Source organism: Grus americana, chromosome 9 (assembly GCF_028858705.1).
Source record: "Grus americana isolate bGruAme1 chromosome 9, bGruAme1.mat, whole genome shotgun sequence".
NCBI classification, from domain to species: Eukaryota; Metazoa; Chordata; class Aves; order Gruiformes; family Gruidae; genus Grus; species Grus americana.
In genome coordinates, this window is record NC_072860.1 from 4609511 (window position 1) to 4628461 (window position 18951).

General features: G+C 42.6%; 1 protein-coding gene across 2 annotated transcripts in view; it reads right to left on the minus strand.

Moving 5' to 3' along the window:
• Positions 1 to 18951, minus strand: part of ARHGEF4 (Rho guanine nucleotide exchange factor 4) — a 221545-nt gene that overhangs the window by 193572 nt on the left and 9022 nt on the right. For both annotated transcript variants that reach the window (XM_054836092.1, XM_054836091.1), the window contains exon 2: positions 14990 to 15025. In XM_054836092.1, coding sequence (XP_054692067.1) covers positions 14990 to 15025 — 36 coding nt within the window. The remainder of the gene's footprint in view (positions 1 to 14989; positions 15026 to 18951) is intronic.

The following is an 18951-nucleotide window of genomic DNA, read 5'->3' on the forward strand; positions in this document are numbered from 1 at the left end:
CTTTAGCATAGCATCTCTCTTTATGTGGTCACCTGGTTTCTGACAAGTGGGTAGACAGCACTTGCTGTATTTATGTCCAAGACCTCTAAAACTTTGATCAGAATCATGTCTGCAAAGCTTTAAAGTAAGGTCTTCTTGTTAATCAGAAAGGGGCTCTCTAGTTACAATTATTATAATCATTATTATAATTAAATTGAATTATTCTTACTGCCTTCTCTCTGAGTTTGGCTACATGCTGGTACTATTTCATCTTCAGTGAGACCAGTGAAATCTTTAACTGGGCAGCTCCATGCTAGGTGCTCCAAGCTCAAGTCACCCACCAGCCCGTCCCCATCCTCTCTACACAGGTGATGATTGTGGGGTCGTGTCTCAGGAAGACCACAGAAGCTCAATCCAGAGCAGAGGAAGCAATAAAACACAGGATGGAAACCCTGCCCATGGGCATGCCAGGTCTGCAGGCAAAAGGCACAGCAAAAAATGCAAAACAAAGGGATAGGGGTTCAGGACAGAGCAAGGCTGGGTAACTAAGTGATGGGCTCAAACTTAGCATAGAAACATTTGAGGCGAGACATCAGGAAAAATTTCCTAGCTATAAGGTCAATTAGACAATGGAATAATCTTCTCTGGGAAGTGCTGGAATCACCATTGCTGGAGTGGTTTGTACTTGGTCTAGACAAGTCACTCAGGGTGTTTGAAGGGAATGGCTTGGCACTGGCAGAGAGGCTGGGCTGGATGGGTTAACAGGTCATTTTCCATCTCTGCATTTTATGGTTCTACAAATTTTCAGTCTGTTAGAAAGAGGAGAGAGAGAAAACAAAGCATTATACCAGCTGCTAGGAAGAAAATTAACTCTATCCCTGCTGAAACCAGAACAACATGGCAGGAGGAATCACAGACTCACTGTGGTAGGAAGGGATCCTTGCTCAGTGGGGAGCTGTCACCTCAGTATCCCACTGTGGTGCCAGAGGTGCTGTGCTCCTGGAGAAACAGCTGGGGCTGAGACGTGGACCAGGTTTTGGTGCCTGTGGCCCCAGGAGCCATGCTTGGCTTTGCAGCAGCAGCAGCAGGTGAAGAGGCTTGGGCCAGAGTTTTACCCAGGGAATGAGATTTGTGTCTGTCAAAATGATCCTACATCCAGTCTTCCTTCTGCATAGCCAAGCCACAGGCTGTTGAGGAATATAGTGTCTTCCACGTTAGGCGCACCTTAGAAATGGGGAGTTACGTTGTACATGTTTATTGGGGGACAGAAGGACTGCCAAAATAAAGAGGCAGCTGAGTGTTTAGTTTGGGAGAGGGAGGACTTGGTTTGCAATGGTGTCACCAGTTACCAGCAGTGCCACAGCTCCTGTCCTGTGTCCTGGTGGTGCCTTGTCCTCCTGCACCATTACAAAGCCCTGAACTGTTCTGGGAACTGGTGTCCTATGCCCACTTATATATCTACACCAAAAAGATATAAAAGTAGCGCTGTATCTCCTCCCTTTATGAATGGTATGGACCCACTTTGGCATCTAGACATAAAAAGCCTATGGTGAAAAACTATTGTAGGATCACAAGTAAGAAAGTAACATGATCTCCACATGTTCCCACAGTCCCATAGAACTGGACAGGCAGAACCATGTGAAGCTGAGAGGTCAGGCAGCGCTTGGGGAGTGGGAGAGGGAGTGCGAGATGTGGGTTGCAGTAACCTCTGTATTCTTGGCCACTCTCCAGTCACTTCCCACCACACGCATGTGCACAATTAGTGTTCTTGCAGTCTTTGAATGCAGGCCAGATAATGAGCTCAAAACTCTTCCTTAAAACATAATCTCTTCCTTGACTCCCCCAAACACACACACAGCCCTGGGCTACCTGATTACCCTTCCTGCCCAGACAGAGCTAATAACACCCTCCCAGAGCCAATTCCCCTTGGAAGGAACCGCTTGTGTCACACGTGTTTGGGATCAGCAGAGACACTCTCTGCACTTGGCCTAATTAGCTGTAATGGAGGAGTAGAGCAAAATCCAAACCATGTGCTTGGGCCCTCTAAACTTAATACAAGCAGTTTCACACTGACCTGCTGTCCCTTTCACCCAAAAGCATTGGTGCTTAATAGTCTCTGGATCTTTAACAGCTCCCTGGGTCCTTCCGCATTCCCCCTACTCCCCCCAAACACATGAAGCTTGACTGGGGTGTGGGTAGGGCTTTGTTTTACTTTCCTGATGGTTTTACAGGACTGCCTTTCTTTGCACCCCTGTATTTGGAGGCACTGGGCATCCCTGGGGTTGTGAATGGCTTGGGAGTTTCCATGATAGAGATTTATTGTAGAGACAAAAGAATCCTGTTTGACACCAGGGATTCTGATTACGTTTTTTAAAACTATTTCTTCAAGTTGTACAGGAATATTTTTCAAAGAGAATGGATTTCTAGTACATTACTTCCATAAAAGATTTTGCTAAATCTCTCTCAAGATTTAAAACAAATATGGAAGCTTATCAGCAAAGAAGTAAATCCAATACTTGTCTGACATGCCTTCTACCTGACTAGAGGTGGGATGACAATGTTCAGATTTGGTTCTTTCAAGAGCTTTAGAACTACACTATGAAGTGATAAAGGCACTTAATGGTTTGTATTATTTCAGGTTTTTATGTTGGTATTATATGGAAATGTTTCAAGTGACCTGTCTCCAGGCATTGACACAACACTTTTTAAATCTACATACATAATTCTATAACATATCAACACAATTCCCTGGTACATAAAGTCTTTAGACCACAAACATGGCAAAAGTACTCAGAAAAGAAAGCATATTTTTCACCACATGTTTTCAGCAGAACCAAAGAGCATGACTCAGTTTCCCTTCAGTCCTTGGGAGCACAAAGAAGCCTGGCTTGCAATCAATCTGAGCAATAAAATGGACTCAAGTCCCACACTCACAGCACCACCACAATGAGCCCTTCATTACCCAGCACTTCCCGTCAGACTGTTAAAGGGGACACAGGTTTACCAAACAGCTAATCCTTCATAATGAAAGGTTTCCAACAAAGCCGTCTTTCCAGGGAGTCTGGGCACTTTCACATTAGCAAGAACTGAATAGACAAAGTGGTTCAGGAAATGTGCCAAACAGTAGCTGATGCATTGAAACACAAAGACCTGCAGACTTCGGGGAGCTAAAGAAAAAATACAGTAGTGTTTTGAGTTGTTTCTTGTCATCGTAGTTACTTTCTTCTTCACTTTCTTTCATATTATGTCATGAATAGTCTTCAAACGATAAAATATATACACATTTGTCTCTTAAATTTAACTTGCAAATATAAATCAGTCTCTGCACTGCCTTATCCCATTCTCTATGTGAGACAGAGGTTTCCTCTCTTTGCTGCGGGCCTCTTCTGGACATATGCCACTTTTTTCACTATCAGTCCCTAAGCAACTGTAACACCATTGACTGCTACCCCTTCATTTCCTCAGGGTTTTGTTTAGGTTTGGTATTTAAGAGGCCAACAATTGGATCTTTTCCTTTTGGGGTCTATTTTAAGCAGGCTTTGTTTAATCAGATGCAATTAAGCATTTAAGATCCAAGATAAGTATTTTTCCTTTAGAACTGTAAAGGCAACGCATATTATTTGGATTTGGGTAAAGAATGTCAGGATTAACATCAAAACATGAAATGTAAGGGTTATGGCAACAGCTTTTCTTTTTGACAGACATGGCAAAACAAATTGGAGGTGGCTGAAGAACCAATTCACAAGGACAGAGAAGCTGTAGAGTGGACAGGTTTGAGCATGGAAGCACAAGGTGTGTATATATATATATAACCCTCAGCGCACAGTGGAGCTCTGGGAGAGACTGTGCCACCCTCGTTCACCTTCCCTGCAACCAGGGAAGGGAGCAGGAGGAGAGCACAGCTTGTGTGTGTTGTACTTTCTTGTAAAAGAGAGTAACACACTTCAGCAGGCACTAGTGGTTCCGGCCATCCCCGAGTTATCCATCGATCCCTTTATTTTTTCTCTCCAATGGAATATGAAGGTACTGTGGACTTCACTGGGAGCACCTGTCCTTCAGTCCCAGGTGTATCATGGAGCAGAGAAAGGGAGCTTGTAGGGAGGAAGATAACTGGTGTAACCCAGCACTGAAAATCCTTGAGACAGAACTAGGCTGACACCTGATGGTTCAAGTTCAAGTCTGAGGACTGTGACGCTACTGCTTATGCTGGTTCGTAGATAGACCGCTCCATTTCCTAGGGCAGTCACTTTAAAGAAGGAGCTTTTATGTCGACACTCATTCAGGTCTAATCAGTTTATGTTCCAGCAGAATTAGCCCGATCGTGAATTCAGCTCAGAAAGTCACTGGCCGTGCCGCTGAAGCGGTTCACTCCGCAACGGGCCGCCTCGGGGCCGGCAGCCACCAGAGGGCAAGCTGCCCCCGCTCCGGCACCGGCAGCCCTCTCCTGACACCGCTCCACGCTGCCCGTTTCCTTCAAATACAGCTGAGCAAATACATTTTTGGACTGAGCTGGGGGAAAGGCAGTAACCTGCCAGTGTAGCCTTGGAGGGGACAGAAAGATGAACCAAACATCAAGAGTCACTCTAAATCAGGGCCCTGGAACAACCCTATTTCAACCCACATAGTCCGTTACAGAAAAAACATTCTTGGGAGACAAAGGTTGCAAACCTTCTCATTTTTTTTCTAAATTAAATCACTAAGACTTGCAGTGAAAGGGTAACAATGAGATCTGCTTGAAGCCTTAGGTACTGAAGGTCTGCAATCTCTATATGATGCACAAGAGGGTTTTTGCTAAGCGACCAACCATAACACAGCACTGGTGGCGATGTGAGGCTTTGCCAGGAATCACAGCTACTTCGCCAAGAAAGTTCCAGCTTGTGGGGGAAGGTCGCTCATGTGACAGCCTACTTTTGTAGTATTCTGTTGACCTCTGGGCTAAATCTGACCCACCATCTTGCTGAATATTTCCTAGCATGCCTGTGGGTGTAGAGAGGCACAGCCTTTCAGCGTGCTGCTGTATCCCCACAGCGAGAGGACACTGCCATCTGTCGTCAGCAGAGAACAGCCAGCAGAGTGCTCCACAGTGGCATCCAACCTGCCGCTTTGGAGGTGCTCAACCAGAGCGCTCTAGCTGTTTCATACCATGTCCATCACTGACAGTTAGGGTCGACCTGAACACCAACCACAAAGGCATGCTTGCTTCCCCTCTAGCCCATCCATCTTTTTCCCAGAGCCTTTATCGACTCCTCAGGTGAGTCTCACAAACTCAGCTGAAGAGCAGAGGAGCAGCTGAACCCTTCCCTTGTGGCTTCTTTCTGCAAAGTGCTTGGGTACGCTAGAAACCAGCCAGCACATTTCAGCTCCACATCCCCGACATCCCTGCACTCCCACTCATGCGTACAGACCAGAAGTTTGCAAACCAATATCTGGAATGTCTCTGCTTCGTGACAGAGATGTACAAAATTGCATTAGTGCTTTGACTAAACTTAATACAGCAGAGAGTAAATCAGGTAGCTCAGGCTGATTGAGCTCAACCAGGAGGAGTGTATCCTTGCCTTAAAAGCCCAAGGCAAGTAAGTGAGACTTGGGCCTCAATTATTTTACAAGATTCTCTACTTCTACTGGGGGGGGGGGGCAGGGGGAGAAAAGAAAAAAAAAGCATCACTTGAAGATCTATGTCTGGGCAGAGAATGTAAAATAAGGCTTACCATCAGAGCAGTATGATTTCTGCAGCCTTTAAAGCTATGTGAAGTTGAACATTTGCCATAATGGGATCCTCTCCTTGTTTATTTGTGACAATAAACTAATTGAACCAAAGAAATTATATCATTTTCTCCTTTGGACTAAATGAATGGATAATTCTCATTTGCATTTGGCAGGCTAGTACAGACCATTCTCCACTCTTGACAGATATTGCACATAATGGTCTCTTTTTTTGTTCAGCTCCACTGTCCAAATGTTGAAAGAGTCTTTACACATTATACTCTGTTACTAAAAGACAAAAGCTAAACTGTAACTGAGGTTTTGCATCTATGCAGCATCTCTGTGTTCTGCTAAACAACAGCTCATTCCCCAAGAGGCAGAACTGATGAAGTCTGGTTTCCTACACATTTTTGTGCCCTAATATACCCTCTACTCACCATATTAGCTCTGTTCCCACCCACACTCCTTACACACTGCCCTGTCAATACGTAATGCTGACTGGCCAGATAAGGCTTGGCAATGAAAACACACATTAGAAGAGTTCTCTTGGTAAGAGCACTAATTTGAACATTCCTTTTACTCAGCTGTCAGTACTCATGAAACTTGCAGGAAGCTTTGATAGTTCTACCTCTCTTTTAAATTTGGTTAAAAATTGTCAGTAGTTTCAAAAATTACATGCAGGGAGACAGACAGACATAGGTCTCTCAGTTGCCCCATTCCCTTAGAAATTAAGCTAAAAACTTAACAGAAAGTCATTCTTCAAGTCCTTCAGAACTCTAAAAGATGGTCCTTTGCTATTTCAGGAGTTAGAGTGTTCACTCTGATACTGGGTACAATTGCATTCCCTCATTGCCCATTTTGGGACAGTTAGGACTCCCAATAATCCACTCCCTTCACAGATGGGATGGCAGCAGAGCTTAAGTTTCCATGGATTAGTATACACGTAAGGACAGAAACACATCCATAGCCTCCAGTGATGCAGATTTTGATAAAAAGTATTCCACCCCCATGTGGAAAAAAATTCTACTAAACTCTGAACACAAACACTGAGCGTAAAGCAATGACTGTGAAGTTTGAAAGAGCAGAAAGTGGTTTATAGAGATCTGTGAAGTGTGAGTGTTACGCTTAGTATGTGCATTAGAAAAGCTGAGCAGCAGCCATTTCAAGAACATAATACCTTAAACTAAGTGTTGGAGGGAGAGAACATAATACCTTAAACTAAGTGTTGGATTCTTAGGGATTCTCTTTGTCAAAGGATTGAGGGAGTTAACTTTAAACACTTTCATATATTTCTGCAGTGTCTGTTGCAATACCACACTCTGAATTTATTTGTTACAGAGATATGCTGCAGACATTAGCATGTAATGAATAAATGTAAAAAACAAGGTATTAAAAATATGAGTATGCTCATCAGATACAGGATTATTGCAGCAGAATCTTCCAGGTCAATACTGCAAAGTGGTGACATCAATTGTTCTAATGAAGTATGTCTACAACGAAATAGGTCTAGAACTTCTGAATTACTTTCTATCCTTCAAAATGCATTCATCTGGATGGTGATGATTAAACCTGGTTTCCCGCTATATCTCATGCTGTACGCTACACCAGAAGCGTTCACTGGACTATAAATCTGTGTTTGGAAAGCAGATTCCCTATTCTCTTTATAACATAGAGAGTGTGAATAATTGCATGGACGGTAGCTGCAGCGTACTTGCTACAAACAAGCAAATATCATAGAATCACAGATCATATGAAATGTATGCTTTAGCACTTCATCTTCCAAGGTTTGAGCTCATTTTTTCCTTATTATAATTTGAAATACCTCACATACATACTGTGTACAGTCCAAAGTCTCACAAAATGTTTCTCCAAGAAAACCTGGTGAAAATAACAGTTGACTAGCTCCATGTATTTGACTTATAAAGCAATGTATCCTGCAGAATATGCATCTTAATTATGATCCTGAATCTGCACTAAGAGTCCCCTGTGGGAACTAGGAGTGAGTATGAAATTAGTCATCAATTTCACCTAACCAAGAAACATCCAATATTCCATTCCTCATTGTTTCGGCTTCCCTAAATGCAAACCATAGACCAATTTTAGTTTTATTTTAAAGGGAGACTGAAGCTGATAATCTTGAGTCACTAAGGTAACAAGTAGAAATTGTAGAATCTGTGTACAGTGCAGTCATACTCCTCAGCAGCCTGACTTGCAATGGACCCTGCCACCTAAATGCAAAGCTAGTAGACAAATTCTGATTTGAAATCATACTGGATCAAGTAAAGCACCTAATAGGAGCACAAGTTCCCCAGGGACCTGTTCACTTTATCACCTTAAAGAAGACAGGAACAGAGTTCAGGCAACAAGAAATAAAAGATTTTGGACTCCCAAGTTAGCACAGCAGGAAGGGGATGAGGTATGTCTTTAAGCCATGAACTTTGCCCTCACTGAGGCACACTGAGATGGAAAGAGGAACAAGTTGGGCCTCCATACCGTTGAACAACTGAGTCTTGCTACAAACTCTAGAGAATGAGAAAACCACCACCAGAAACAGGCATCTACCATGAAGGAAGTATCTTTACGAGCATCCCAGTGCTCTTTATATAGTGCCTAGCACAGCCACAATTGGAGATGTGACCACTAATGGAGATACTGAAATGTACTTTACCTCCATGCTGACTGCGGTGGGTTGACCCTGGCTGGAGGCCAGGTGCCCACCAGAGCCGCTCTCTCACTCCCCTCATTCACGAAACAGGGGAGAAAAGGCATAACGAAATGCTTGTAGGTCGAGATAAGGACAGGGAGAGATCACTCACTAATTATCGTCACGAGCAAAACAGACTGAACTTAGAGAGGGAATTCATCTGATTGATTACTAGGCAAAACAGAGTAGAGGAATGAGAAAATAAAATCAACTCTTAAAACACTTCCCCCCACCCCTCCCATCTTCCCAGGCTCAACTTCACTCCCAGCTTCAACCTTCCCCCCCTCAGTGGCACAGGGGGACAGGGAATGGGGGTTACGGTCAGTTCAGCACATGTTGTTTCTGCCGCTTCTTCATCCTCAGGGGGAGGACTCCTCTCATCGTTCCCCTGCTCCAGCATGGAGTCCCTCTCACGGGGTGCAGACCTTCAGGAGCAAACTGCTCCAGCGTGGGGTCCCCCACGGGGTCACAAGTCCTGCCAGCAAACCTGCCCTGGCGTGGGCTCCCCTCTGCACGGGTCCACCAGTCCGGCCTGGAACTTGCTCCAGCGTGGGCTTACCCACGGGCCACAGCCTCCTTCAGGTGCCTCCACCTGCTCCAGCGTGGGGTCCTCCACGGGCTGCAGGTGGAATCTCTACACCCCCTCATCCTTCCTCCATGGGCTGCAGGGGGACAGCCTGCTTCACCATGGCCTTCACCATGGGCTGCAGGGGGATCTCTGCTCCGGCGCCTGGAGCACCTCCTCCCCCTCCATCTGCACTGACCTTGGTGTCTGCAGAGTTTCTTACATCTTCTCGCTCCTCTCTCCGGCTGCAAAAGCTCTCTCTCTAAGTGTTTTTCTTCTTCTTAAATATGTTATCACAGAGGCACTGATGGGCTTGGCCTTGGCCAGCAGCGGGTCCGTCTTGGAGCTGGCTGGCATTGGCTCTGTCAGACACAGGGGGAGCTTCTAGCAGCTTCTCACAGAAGCCACCCCTGTAGCCCCCCCGCTACCAAAACCTTGCCATGCAAACCCAACACACTGACCTAGGAAGAGCTAGGCCAGGTTCACCTTGAACAGGAGTTACTGTTTGCATGACCTCCAACAAGGGGGTGTATTTGACACATGACTGAAGAAAGCCAGAGCAGCAATATGTAAAGGAAGTAGCTCTACGGTCTCCTCAGGCCAAGTCCTTGTCCTTACAAGCCAGTTTCTATAGGAAGTGATACTCTGCACCAGGCAGGCAAAGAAGACACTGCACAGAAACAGTCATAACAAAAAAAGAGGCTACAATGATGCAAGCTCAAATGTCATGCTGTAAGTAGGGGCTTACTGTTGAATACATCTGCCTTATATCTACTACTTTGAACAGATGCCAAGGAAAAGCCTGGGTTTGAGTCAATCTAAACTGAAAATAGTTATAGGAAACAATATTGTGGGTTGCTTTCAACCTTTGGGATTCATTCATTCCTAAAATAAAGAAGGATAGAGTGTTAGGTTACCTGCATTCAGTTCCTTGCTCTGTCTCAAACTTTCTGAAAGACCTTCAGCAAATAATTCACTGTATCCACCCCTCGGTCTCCTTTTGCTACATCACAAAAGATACTGGAAGGCTGAATTCGTGGAGAAGGCACTCAAACACCATGGTGATAAGTTCTATACAAAAAAAAAGTTCTATACAAAAAAAAGTTCAGGCATATTTAAAGGAAAAGATAATGCTGTCCTGAGTCTCTGTAAACAATGTGTTCTCCTGAAAAGTCTCCTCCTCCAAGCTCTTTTGGTTTTTGTTCTTAACCATAAAAAATCTTTAGTATTTGCAAAGTAACATTCTTTTTTATCATTTCCTTTTCCTTCTTTGCAAAGGACATAGTCATCTTCTAAGTGCTTCTTTACATTAAAAGTTAACACAAGTTATCAGAAAGCTAATGCTGAATTTATTACTTATCAATTCCATGTTTAAATTAAGTTTGGTCAATGACACAAACTCATTCTCTAGACTGCAGAGCAAGTATCTAGGAAGTATAATTGTTGCATGCAACAATTTCAGCTGTCATGTGCTAACAAACACATACCACCAGTGTAGTCTTTCTACAATAGCCTTTGAAGTACCAGAATGAAAGCAAGTTCTAACTGCAGACCAATGAATCCAGATTCTATTTTTCCTTTCAGAACTTGCACGGACAGCAAACAGAGAATAACTAACATTACACTTCATCAATTCAGGAGAAAATACTTAGCACAACTCCAGCATGGAAGGCAACAGAGATCTGTAGGACTTTCATAATCATAATTCAGGTAACAAACACACAAGACATTACTTAGTGGATCTTTTTACTGGTATTTAATCAAAGACAAGAAACACCAGAAGACAGTATTTGATGATGCAGGGTAAGAGCTCACCACTATCTAATAGAAATATATTTAATTTCTAATGTGAAATGCTGACTTTTGCACAAATGGTTCACATAGCCCACTGCCTGGGGGCGAGTACTGAAAATACTTTCTGGCCAGTCGTTTTAAAGATAAGTACACAACAGTGTCTGAACTGGCATACCTGCTACTAAAGTCTGCATGGCCTCCCATACAATTCCAGATGCTGAAGCTCTATTACTTCCAGACAGTAGTATATTGAGGGTTTTTTATGGAGTTCCCTAATAAAATGAGGTCCACATGGGATCAGCGACCACAGCTATCTCCACTATGAACAGACTCACCAGCTCAGACCCACACCAAAGTAGTCTGAAAAGTCTGTAGACTGTTAGCCACACGACCTACATTTGTTCTGAGAATCCACATAGCCCCAAATATCAGCTGTTACTTCACATCTGTGTTCCATAAGGGAGGGATTTTCCAAAATGCAAGAATAACATTTTCACCAAAAGCCTTCTTGATCTTTTAAAATTTTATTCTATACTCATGAATTCCAAAGGATATTTCATTTGCTACACTGCAAATATGAGAACTCATGCTCTACACCTGCCACTTGTGGAGGTCAGTCCTACAGTTATCTTGACTGCTTGACCACACTGACATGTGAGATTTTACAAAAGGTCTTTACACAGTTAATATCTGTGTATCTCTTTCCGTGTTTGCTGCCACGAGAAACACATGCTCTTTCTCCACTAAAAAAAAAAAATGCTTGAAACAACTGCAGGCTTCTCATATTCAACATAATACATACTCAGGACATAATTATTTATATGAGATCTTTCTTTACTATTACTTTAAATGTCATTGTGCAGCTAATAGGCATAATCTGCATAACGAAAATCCAGAAGGAAAAATGTGAATGTACTCTGTGGTTAAACTTCACTTGCCAAACACATAAGACGGTGTCAGAGGCATTTCACGTCTCCCTGGAGGTTTTTTACACGGTGTTTCACAGAGAGGTCACTGCTCTTTAACGGACTGGCTGTCACTGCACCCCTGAGAGGACTCTGCTTCCCTAAGAACTTACTACATCCCGAAGCACAAGTGGTACGAACACTAAGAAAAGAAGATACAGAGGACAGATGTTTGTGCCGTATCAGATAGATTTGCTGGCAATTGGTGTGAGCTGTTTGGTCCCAACATACTAACTTCACTCCATCAGCTGCAATAGCTAGAAACACATTCAATTCAGTATTTCCCTCTAGGACTGCAATGATTACTACATGGTAATGTCAATATAAATGGAACAGCAAGAGTTCTGCCTAATAGAAGAATGGGAACAGTATGCTCTCTGTTAAGATTTCCTTTGTAATACACTGATAATATACTCCGACCAAGGCATTACATTACTCTTTCACCTCATCCTTTAAATAAATCTCAGGTGTGTAAAAGACAGCTGATAGTCAAACTGGATGTAAATGATGTTTGTTCTGAGCTTATTACAAAACCATGTCTCAGGGATCCTCTCCCTTGAGGACCCACACAGCCTTTTTGCAGAAAATAGCCAAGACAATAATTAATGCCAGGGGGCTGACAACTGGCACCAGAAAGAAAGTACTTCCTGACAAACAGGATGGCATGTGGAGTCACTCTTCTCCCATGCCAGGGACAGCTCGCTCTCTGTCAGCTGAGGAACTGATTCTCCATTGTCCACTTTTACTTTAACTCCTGATTTATGCGTCACCAAACTTTCTCTGGCAGTCGGACAGATGCATTGTGTCACATGCCTCGATCAGGAAGACAGGGAGCTGACAGGAAACCCCCTTGGCTAAACAAACCCCAGTTAATGCCAGCTTGCCATTTTTCACATCCCTGTCATCATCTCTCTGGTATATACTAATAGCTGGACAAGATCAAATTGCTGGCAATGGTCACAGAGCTGGCTTCTGAACTAGCCCTTGGAGATGTGGGCTAAATCATCAGCACCTGACAAACCACAGACCACTCTCTGAGATGGACCAAGGCACACCAGTGCAAAGTGCTAACCAGGTACGGTCTATGTTCTGTTCCATCAACAGTGAATGCTGCCATCCACTACAGGAGTCCCACAGCATTACTGCATTCTCTGGCTTTCTGTTCCCTAGTAATAGAGCACTCTGTATAAAATCAGAAGCAGACAGGTCTGCTCTCCATGCAGCAACAACTCCTCCTTCAGTGGTAAGGGCAGAAGAAGAAAAGATGCTTATCTTCACTGAGTTAATAACTTCTGCTGTGCTCTGACTGGCACTGTTGACTCTACTCCCATTAAGACAGAAGGATCTAGCTTGAATTTAGTGATGCCTTAAATCCAAGCTGAGAAAAGACAAGCAGCATAAAGCTTGAGAGCTACTGACTTTCAATCCCCTTATTAGAAACAGAAAGTTGGACACTGAATTACTATTCATCAACTCCAAGTTCAGTTCTTCTGCTAATGGAGTCACTCCATAAGGTAGATGGTCACAGCACAGTGCAGTTTCTGCTCTTTGGAGAGGGTACTAACTTGAACTGAGTAGTTAAATGGAGATAAGTATTGCATTTTTTTGCCAACTGCCTTTCTTTTACCCATCTGTCTCTTAGCTCCAGCTGCCTGCTCCTCTCCTTTGAGACCTCAGACCTTGCCTTTTTGACCTGTAATCTCCGCTGTGATTGTTAATGCTATATTTACAATCAAAGTAACCAAATCGAACTAATCAAAACAATTGCTTTAGTAAGTCTTTTGTATCAGTTTATATATCTGGCATCTATTCTATCATTCCTAATAAATTTGAATGTTTAGACTTGCATATTTATCTCACAGTTCTCTACTGCTGTATTGATGACTGAATAGCCCCTTAAATAGAAAATTCAGATTTAAAAGGAGAGACTTTGTTATGATTTTTGCCAAATCACCTTCAGGGTAATGGGCAGGTATTGTCCCACACAAACCTCACTGGCCTCCCCTCTTGAGCAAGAGAAGAAGAATTGACTGTGTACTGTACATGGCTATACTCCGAGCAGAGCACACCAGCAGACTAGGGTTTGCACCATGTTTTTATTTCTCCATGAGCCTCTCTGTCTATCTGCTTGTGAATAGCATGGAATATGAAACCATGGCTCTCCCTTTCTGTGCAAGAGGTCAGACAGGTCAGCTACAGCTGTGTAGAAGATGTGGGCTTTTTCCTTCCATCACAGGAGATCAAGGCTCAGTGTAACTAATGCAAACTGCCTAAGTCAAATACAACAAACACTTCAAGCACCACAGCTTGCAATCATCAGAAATATCCCAGAAATTAAAAGTACAAACCTGGTATAAATAAAAATCTGGCAGTGAGGAAATCACCTTCCTTCCAAAGACTGTTTTGACATCTGACGACAAACTATTCAGATCCTGAAAGGGAACCTCATTTCCATCCCAGTACTCTGTCCTCTTGAGAGCCTGGGATAGGGGGGTGGAGGGGTGGTAAAGCAAAGAGACTGAAAAATGACACACATACAGGGGGAGTAACCTTCCAGAGATAATCAATGGCTTCATAATGAGCAGCCAACTCTACTGAATATTGATTAGTTAGTGCTGGCAAGGCTTTGCTCTGGGGAGGTCAGCACTCCTGCCAGCTGCCTTGTGTGAACACAAAGGAGGCCTCAGCAAAAGGCAAATTGTAAATGGCAGGTTTTATATGAGAGGCACCATTCAGGTCCTCAGTAGAGGAAAAAAACCCAAGAAGTAGGGACACAGCACTAGCAAGCACAAAGGACCAGCGGTCCTGCTAACTTTTGTTATTATAGTATGCTATGAAGTGTAATCCCAGGTTTGCCCTAATAAACTTGTTTTAAAGATCATCACTTGGAAATATGCATGATACTATGAGTTGCTGCAGGTTCCTCTTTGCTAAAGATTTCACAGACATCCGCCCTCAGAAGCTTTGTCCAATGTTACACCTCAGTACATGCAGAGTCTGTTTAAACATTTCAAGGTGATACTGTATGCTGATACCCAGGCCAGCTCTGAGCATTCATCATGCACTTGAAGGAGCACAGCTGTGTGTTAGTCCTCCATCCCTCTCACAGTACTCTGTTCTTACTGTCCCATTCAATAAATATGATTTTAGGATTTTAGTATATTTCTTTTTTTCTAGAAATAGTTAGATATTAATTTTATTATTACAGGCATTGGTAGCTACACACAGAACTCATACTGCTGAGGAAATTAGCTATTAGTGACCAAAAGGTTATCCTACCTTTTTAGAAGCAGAGAGTCTTTTCTCATAGGCTTTCTGTGGAAAGAGAAATTGTGACAGTCAGGGGAAAGAGATCTGGAAACTGTGTTCTTTAAAAAAAAAAAAAAAAAAAAAGAAGAAAAGAAAAAACTTCCAGTTCCTGCCTGGTGTAACTCATCTGACTTCAGTGGGGCTGTCCCAGGGTAGATTTGTCCCTCTGTCTTTGCCAAAAAGAGAACAACAGGAGCCAGCCAAAGGCATCTGCTTTTGCATTTCCTCAGTGAATCCGTTCATTATACTCTCATGATAGAGAAGCTATAAACAAAGGCACTTCATGATGTTGCATTGTGCTATCCATAATTACATTGTATGTGCTTCATCAGTATACATGCTTCAGGGCACATTGCAAAAGCTTTTTATGTATTCAGGACTCTTTCTGAGAGGGTGGGTTAAATAAAGAGAGGGAGAAGCTAACAGTTAAAACAGAAAAGGAAAATCTAACAGTTACTTAGGACTTCAGCAGAAGAGGGAGGAGAGGAAGCTTTATATACACACACTGAAAAAAGAAAAAAAAAAAAGGACACTAGTAAAATTCCTGCCTAGCAGTATCCCAGTTTGTATGCTTTAATCCTTTCACTTACCCTTTCTCCTTAAGATTACAAGCCCTCTAAAACAGTAATCATATTTATACAGTGCTGCCTTATGAAAACCTCAGTCTGGATGGGGACTCAGAAGAATTTTTGTAAAACGAAGTTCCGTTTGGAAGCTCTCTGAGACTAACTTTTATATAAATGGCCCAGCTGTGCTCTGACTTCAGAGAGATAAGTCAGGTGTAACTCCTTCAGGAGCATTAGAAAATTCTAGTGTCAGATCATAAGTCAGGCCCAAATTCTTTATTGCTTAGCAGATTCACCTAAAGTGATCGGTAGTGTATGATGCAAGTCATTTTGCCTCTGAGAAGAAATTCTGTTTATCTTGCAAGCATTTACTGCTCCCACTAACTCTGCCTTGGATGTAATAAAGTCTAGCAGGAAATCTTCTGCTGAGATCTTTGTGTTCAGAAGTCCAGAATCTGCCACCAGAATGTGTATAATCCACACTCTGTTTAGAAGTGTTTGTGTTTGACAAGAACTTGAAAAAAAAAATCCTTAGATAACCAACACCCAGATGGGCAGAGGAGGCAGGCATCTGAGGGCTGGAAGCTGAGGCTGTTCTGGGAAGAAGAGCACAGAGAGAAGTAGCACACAATGGGGAACACAGGGTTGGTGGAGAGACAGGGTTTTGTGGCAAATTCTACCTCATATTACCTATATACACATATAACTTATTCTGCTGCAAAATCACAAGCTTAGGTTTGTTTTTTAAACAGAAGTAATGCTTTGGAAGTGCAAAGAAATAATAGAATGTGATCTATATAAAAATACACCAAAATGGCACTCAACAATGTCAAATTGTTTTAAATGCTAGATTTCACTGTGGACTATGGAACAGAACAGTTTCAAAGTGCATACATCAAGGCAGCATTTGGAGAGTTTAACAGCACACTGAAAGATTTCTAAACTGTGCAATCCCACTTTTCAAAAAATTACTCCATATCCCAAGTTTTCCCCTATTATTGTCAATTACTTCTCTGCTAGAGACCACCATAAAAGGAAAACTTCAGGCAGTTCTTTTCTGAACACTTGTTTCATAAAGATAAAATCTGTCCAGCTTGTGTTACTTGGAAAGTGTTTACAGATGAGTAATTACAGCTAAACGGTAGCTCCTTCCTCTAGAAAGGACTAGACATACATGTTGCCTTAGTCACTGTGCAAGTGACAGCAGACACAAGGTATTGGGGAGCAGCCAGTGACAACTGTGGGACAGGGAAAGTAACCTACCCATTTCTCACGAGAAAACTGGAGCCAAAAACTCTGCCTCACCTGGGCCCTAGGGTTTAGCATCTTATATACAGAGCATATCCCAGGAATTCTCTAACAGGAGCTGGCTCTGAAGGAAGTGATTACATGGCAACCCTTTAAAACCCTGCCATAAGAGCTGTGGACTTACTCCTAATGTTGTTATTTAAAAGGTGCTTGCATTTATTTCCCAGTCATCTTATTCATGAGCTTGCCCTTCACAGAGAGGAAAGAAAGGCAGCAAAGGATATGAACAGTCATTACCACATCAGAAAACTCCCAGCCAAGGCATCGTCATGCCATGCAAATTCAGAAAGGTTGGAGACTTGCTCAGCTGGAGTTTCAAAGTTGTGCAATTCAGTGTAACAAAGAGGAAAGGATACCCAATGTATTAAAATAATAATATATTACTACTTTGCAGCAAAATATAGTCACTCCAAAACAGCTTTTGTGAAAGTCCTCCCATCCTTTATATCAATAAATTATTATATTAATAATTAACAACATCTTCCCTAGCTATTCAACACCACAGATGTCAAAGTCTTTAACAAAGAAAGGACCACCATTTGCTCATTTTGCACTATCTAAGGTTTGACCCTGCCATCATGGCAAGTAGCCATATTGCAACTACTGGCACAAAGAAATCCATGAGAGCTGCGGGAACCAACATGCGGCTTCTGCAAGAAATTTTCCCCAGACCTTGCACTAGACAGAACAGAACTAAGAAACCTTTTAGACCTACGTGAAGGAATCTACTTCCACAGGTCAAAAAGTCTTTAAGGATTAATTTTTTAAAAAATTCTTTTGGACTAATTAAACCAGAAGTAGTGCTTAGGAAGACTGCCGATGTGCACCCTTTGGAATTAGTTCAGCTTTTTCCAGAGCCCTAGGGGAGCCCCAGGAGTGAGTTTGTTCTGAACTACCTGTGGAAAACTGGCTAAGACCCACGTATGTCTCACCAGCTTTGAAGTTTAAGCATATGGATGTGCCTATAATGACCATCTAGCTGAACTGGAACCTAAGTCATCCATCCAAGCCAAGTATACAACGCTCACCATATCTGTGCACTGCTAAGATGCCAGTTAGATGTACTCTGCGAGTACTAAATCAGTGAAAAGTACAGCAGGCTCCATTCACAGGCTTTAAGCAAAAGCTTCACTCTGGGCCAGTCTAGGTCTGGGCTGCAATGAAGGCTGAAATACAAAGCTGCATGCAGCCAGAAGTGCTGTGTTTCAAGGCTTGGGATCAAACCCATCCTGATTTGCACCCAAACCATAAACCATTTCAGGCTTGCTTGAAACTTAACCAACTGTTGCTGAAGGGTTCACAAACTTTGGTGAACTTGTCCTGAACTTTGCATTGGAAATGAAAACATAAAATAAAACTTTCAAGTTGAAGGTTCTGCCTTAAGACATTTTGTCCATCTCCGATACTGATGCCTTATAAAGCAATAATTGGTGCTCTATTCTACACAGTGATCTCAAACCCCATTCCTCATACACACTTTCCCAGATTTCCTTTTCTATACGTCTAAGGACTTTTCCCACCTCACCAGCTTCACAGAAACGATGATCTTTAAGATGAGGAAGAAGATCCCCAGCTACAAAAACACTGTAGGCTATGCATAATTGTTTCACTCGCACGAGTAGAAACCCTCCATCCCAAAATGCTTACCTAAGTAACGGTAATAACACATTCTTAAAGGTTTTACAAGGCCAAATAAAAAGTTGCTTTCTGCTTTTAAGGAAAGTCATAACATAATACAGAAGAACTTTGAAATTGATCATGGTCCTGTCAGTGGCAGTAATTCCAAGTTTACAGATTCCATTATGTGCCTTTATTTACTAGTCTGCTATATATATAGCCCTTTGCTATTCACCATAAGTTATGGAAGCTTTGAATCTTCCCAGCAGCAAGTGCCCCACTCTCTCTCTGGATGAATACATGTACTTTTCAATGAGGTTCTTCCCCTCAGTTTTAGCATCCATTTTTAACACACTCACCTAAAATCTCTGTCTTAGAACAAACACTGCAGGCCTGGGGAGCTTTAAGATAAACTGCAAAGCAGTTTGTAAAGACTAGAAG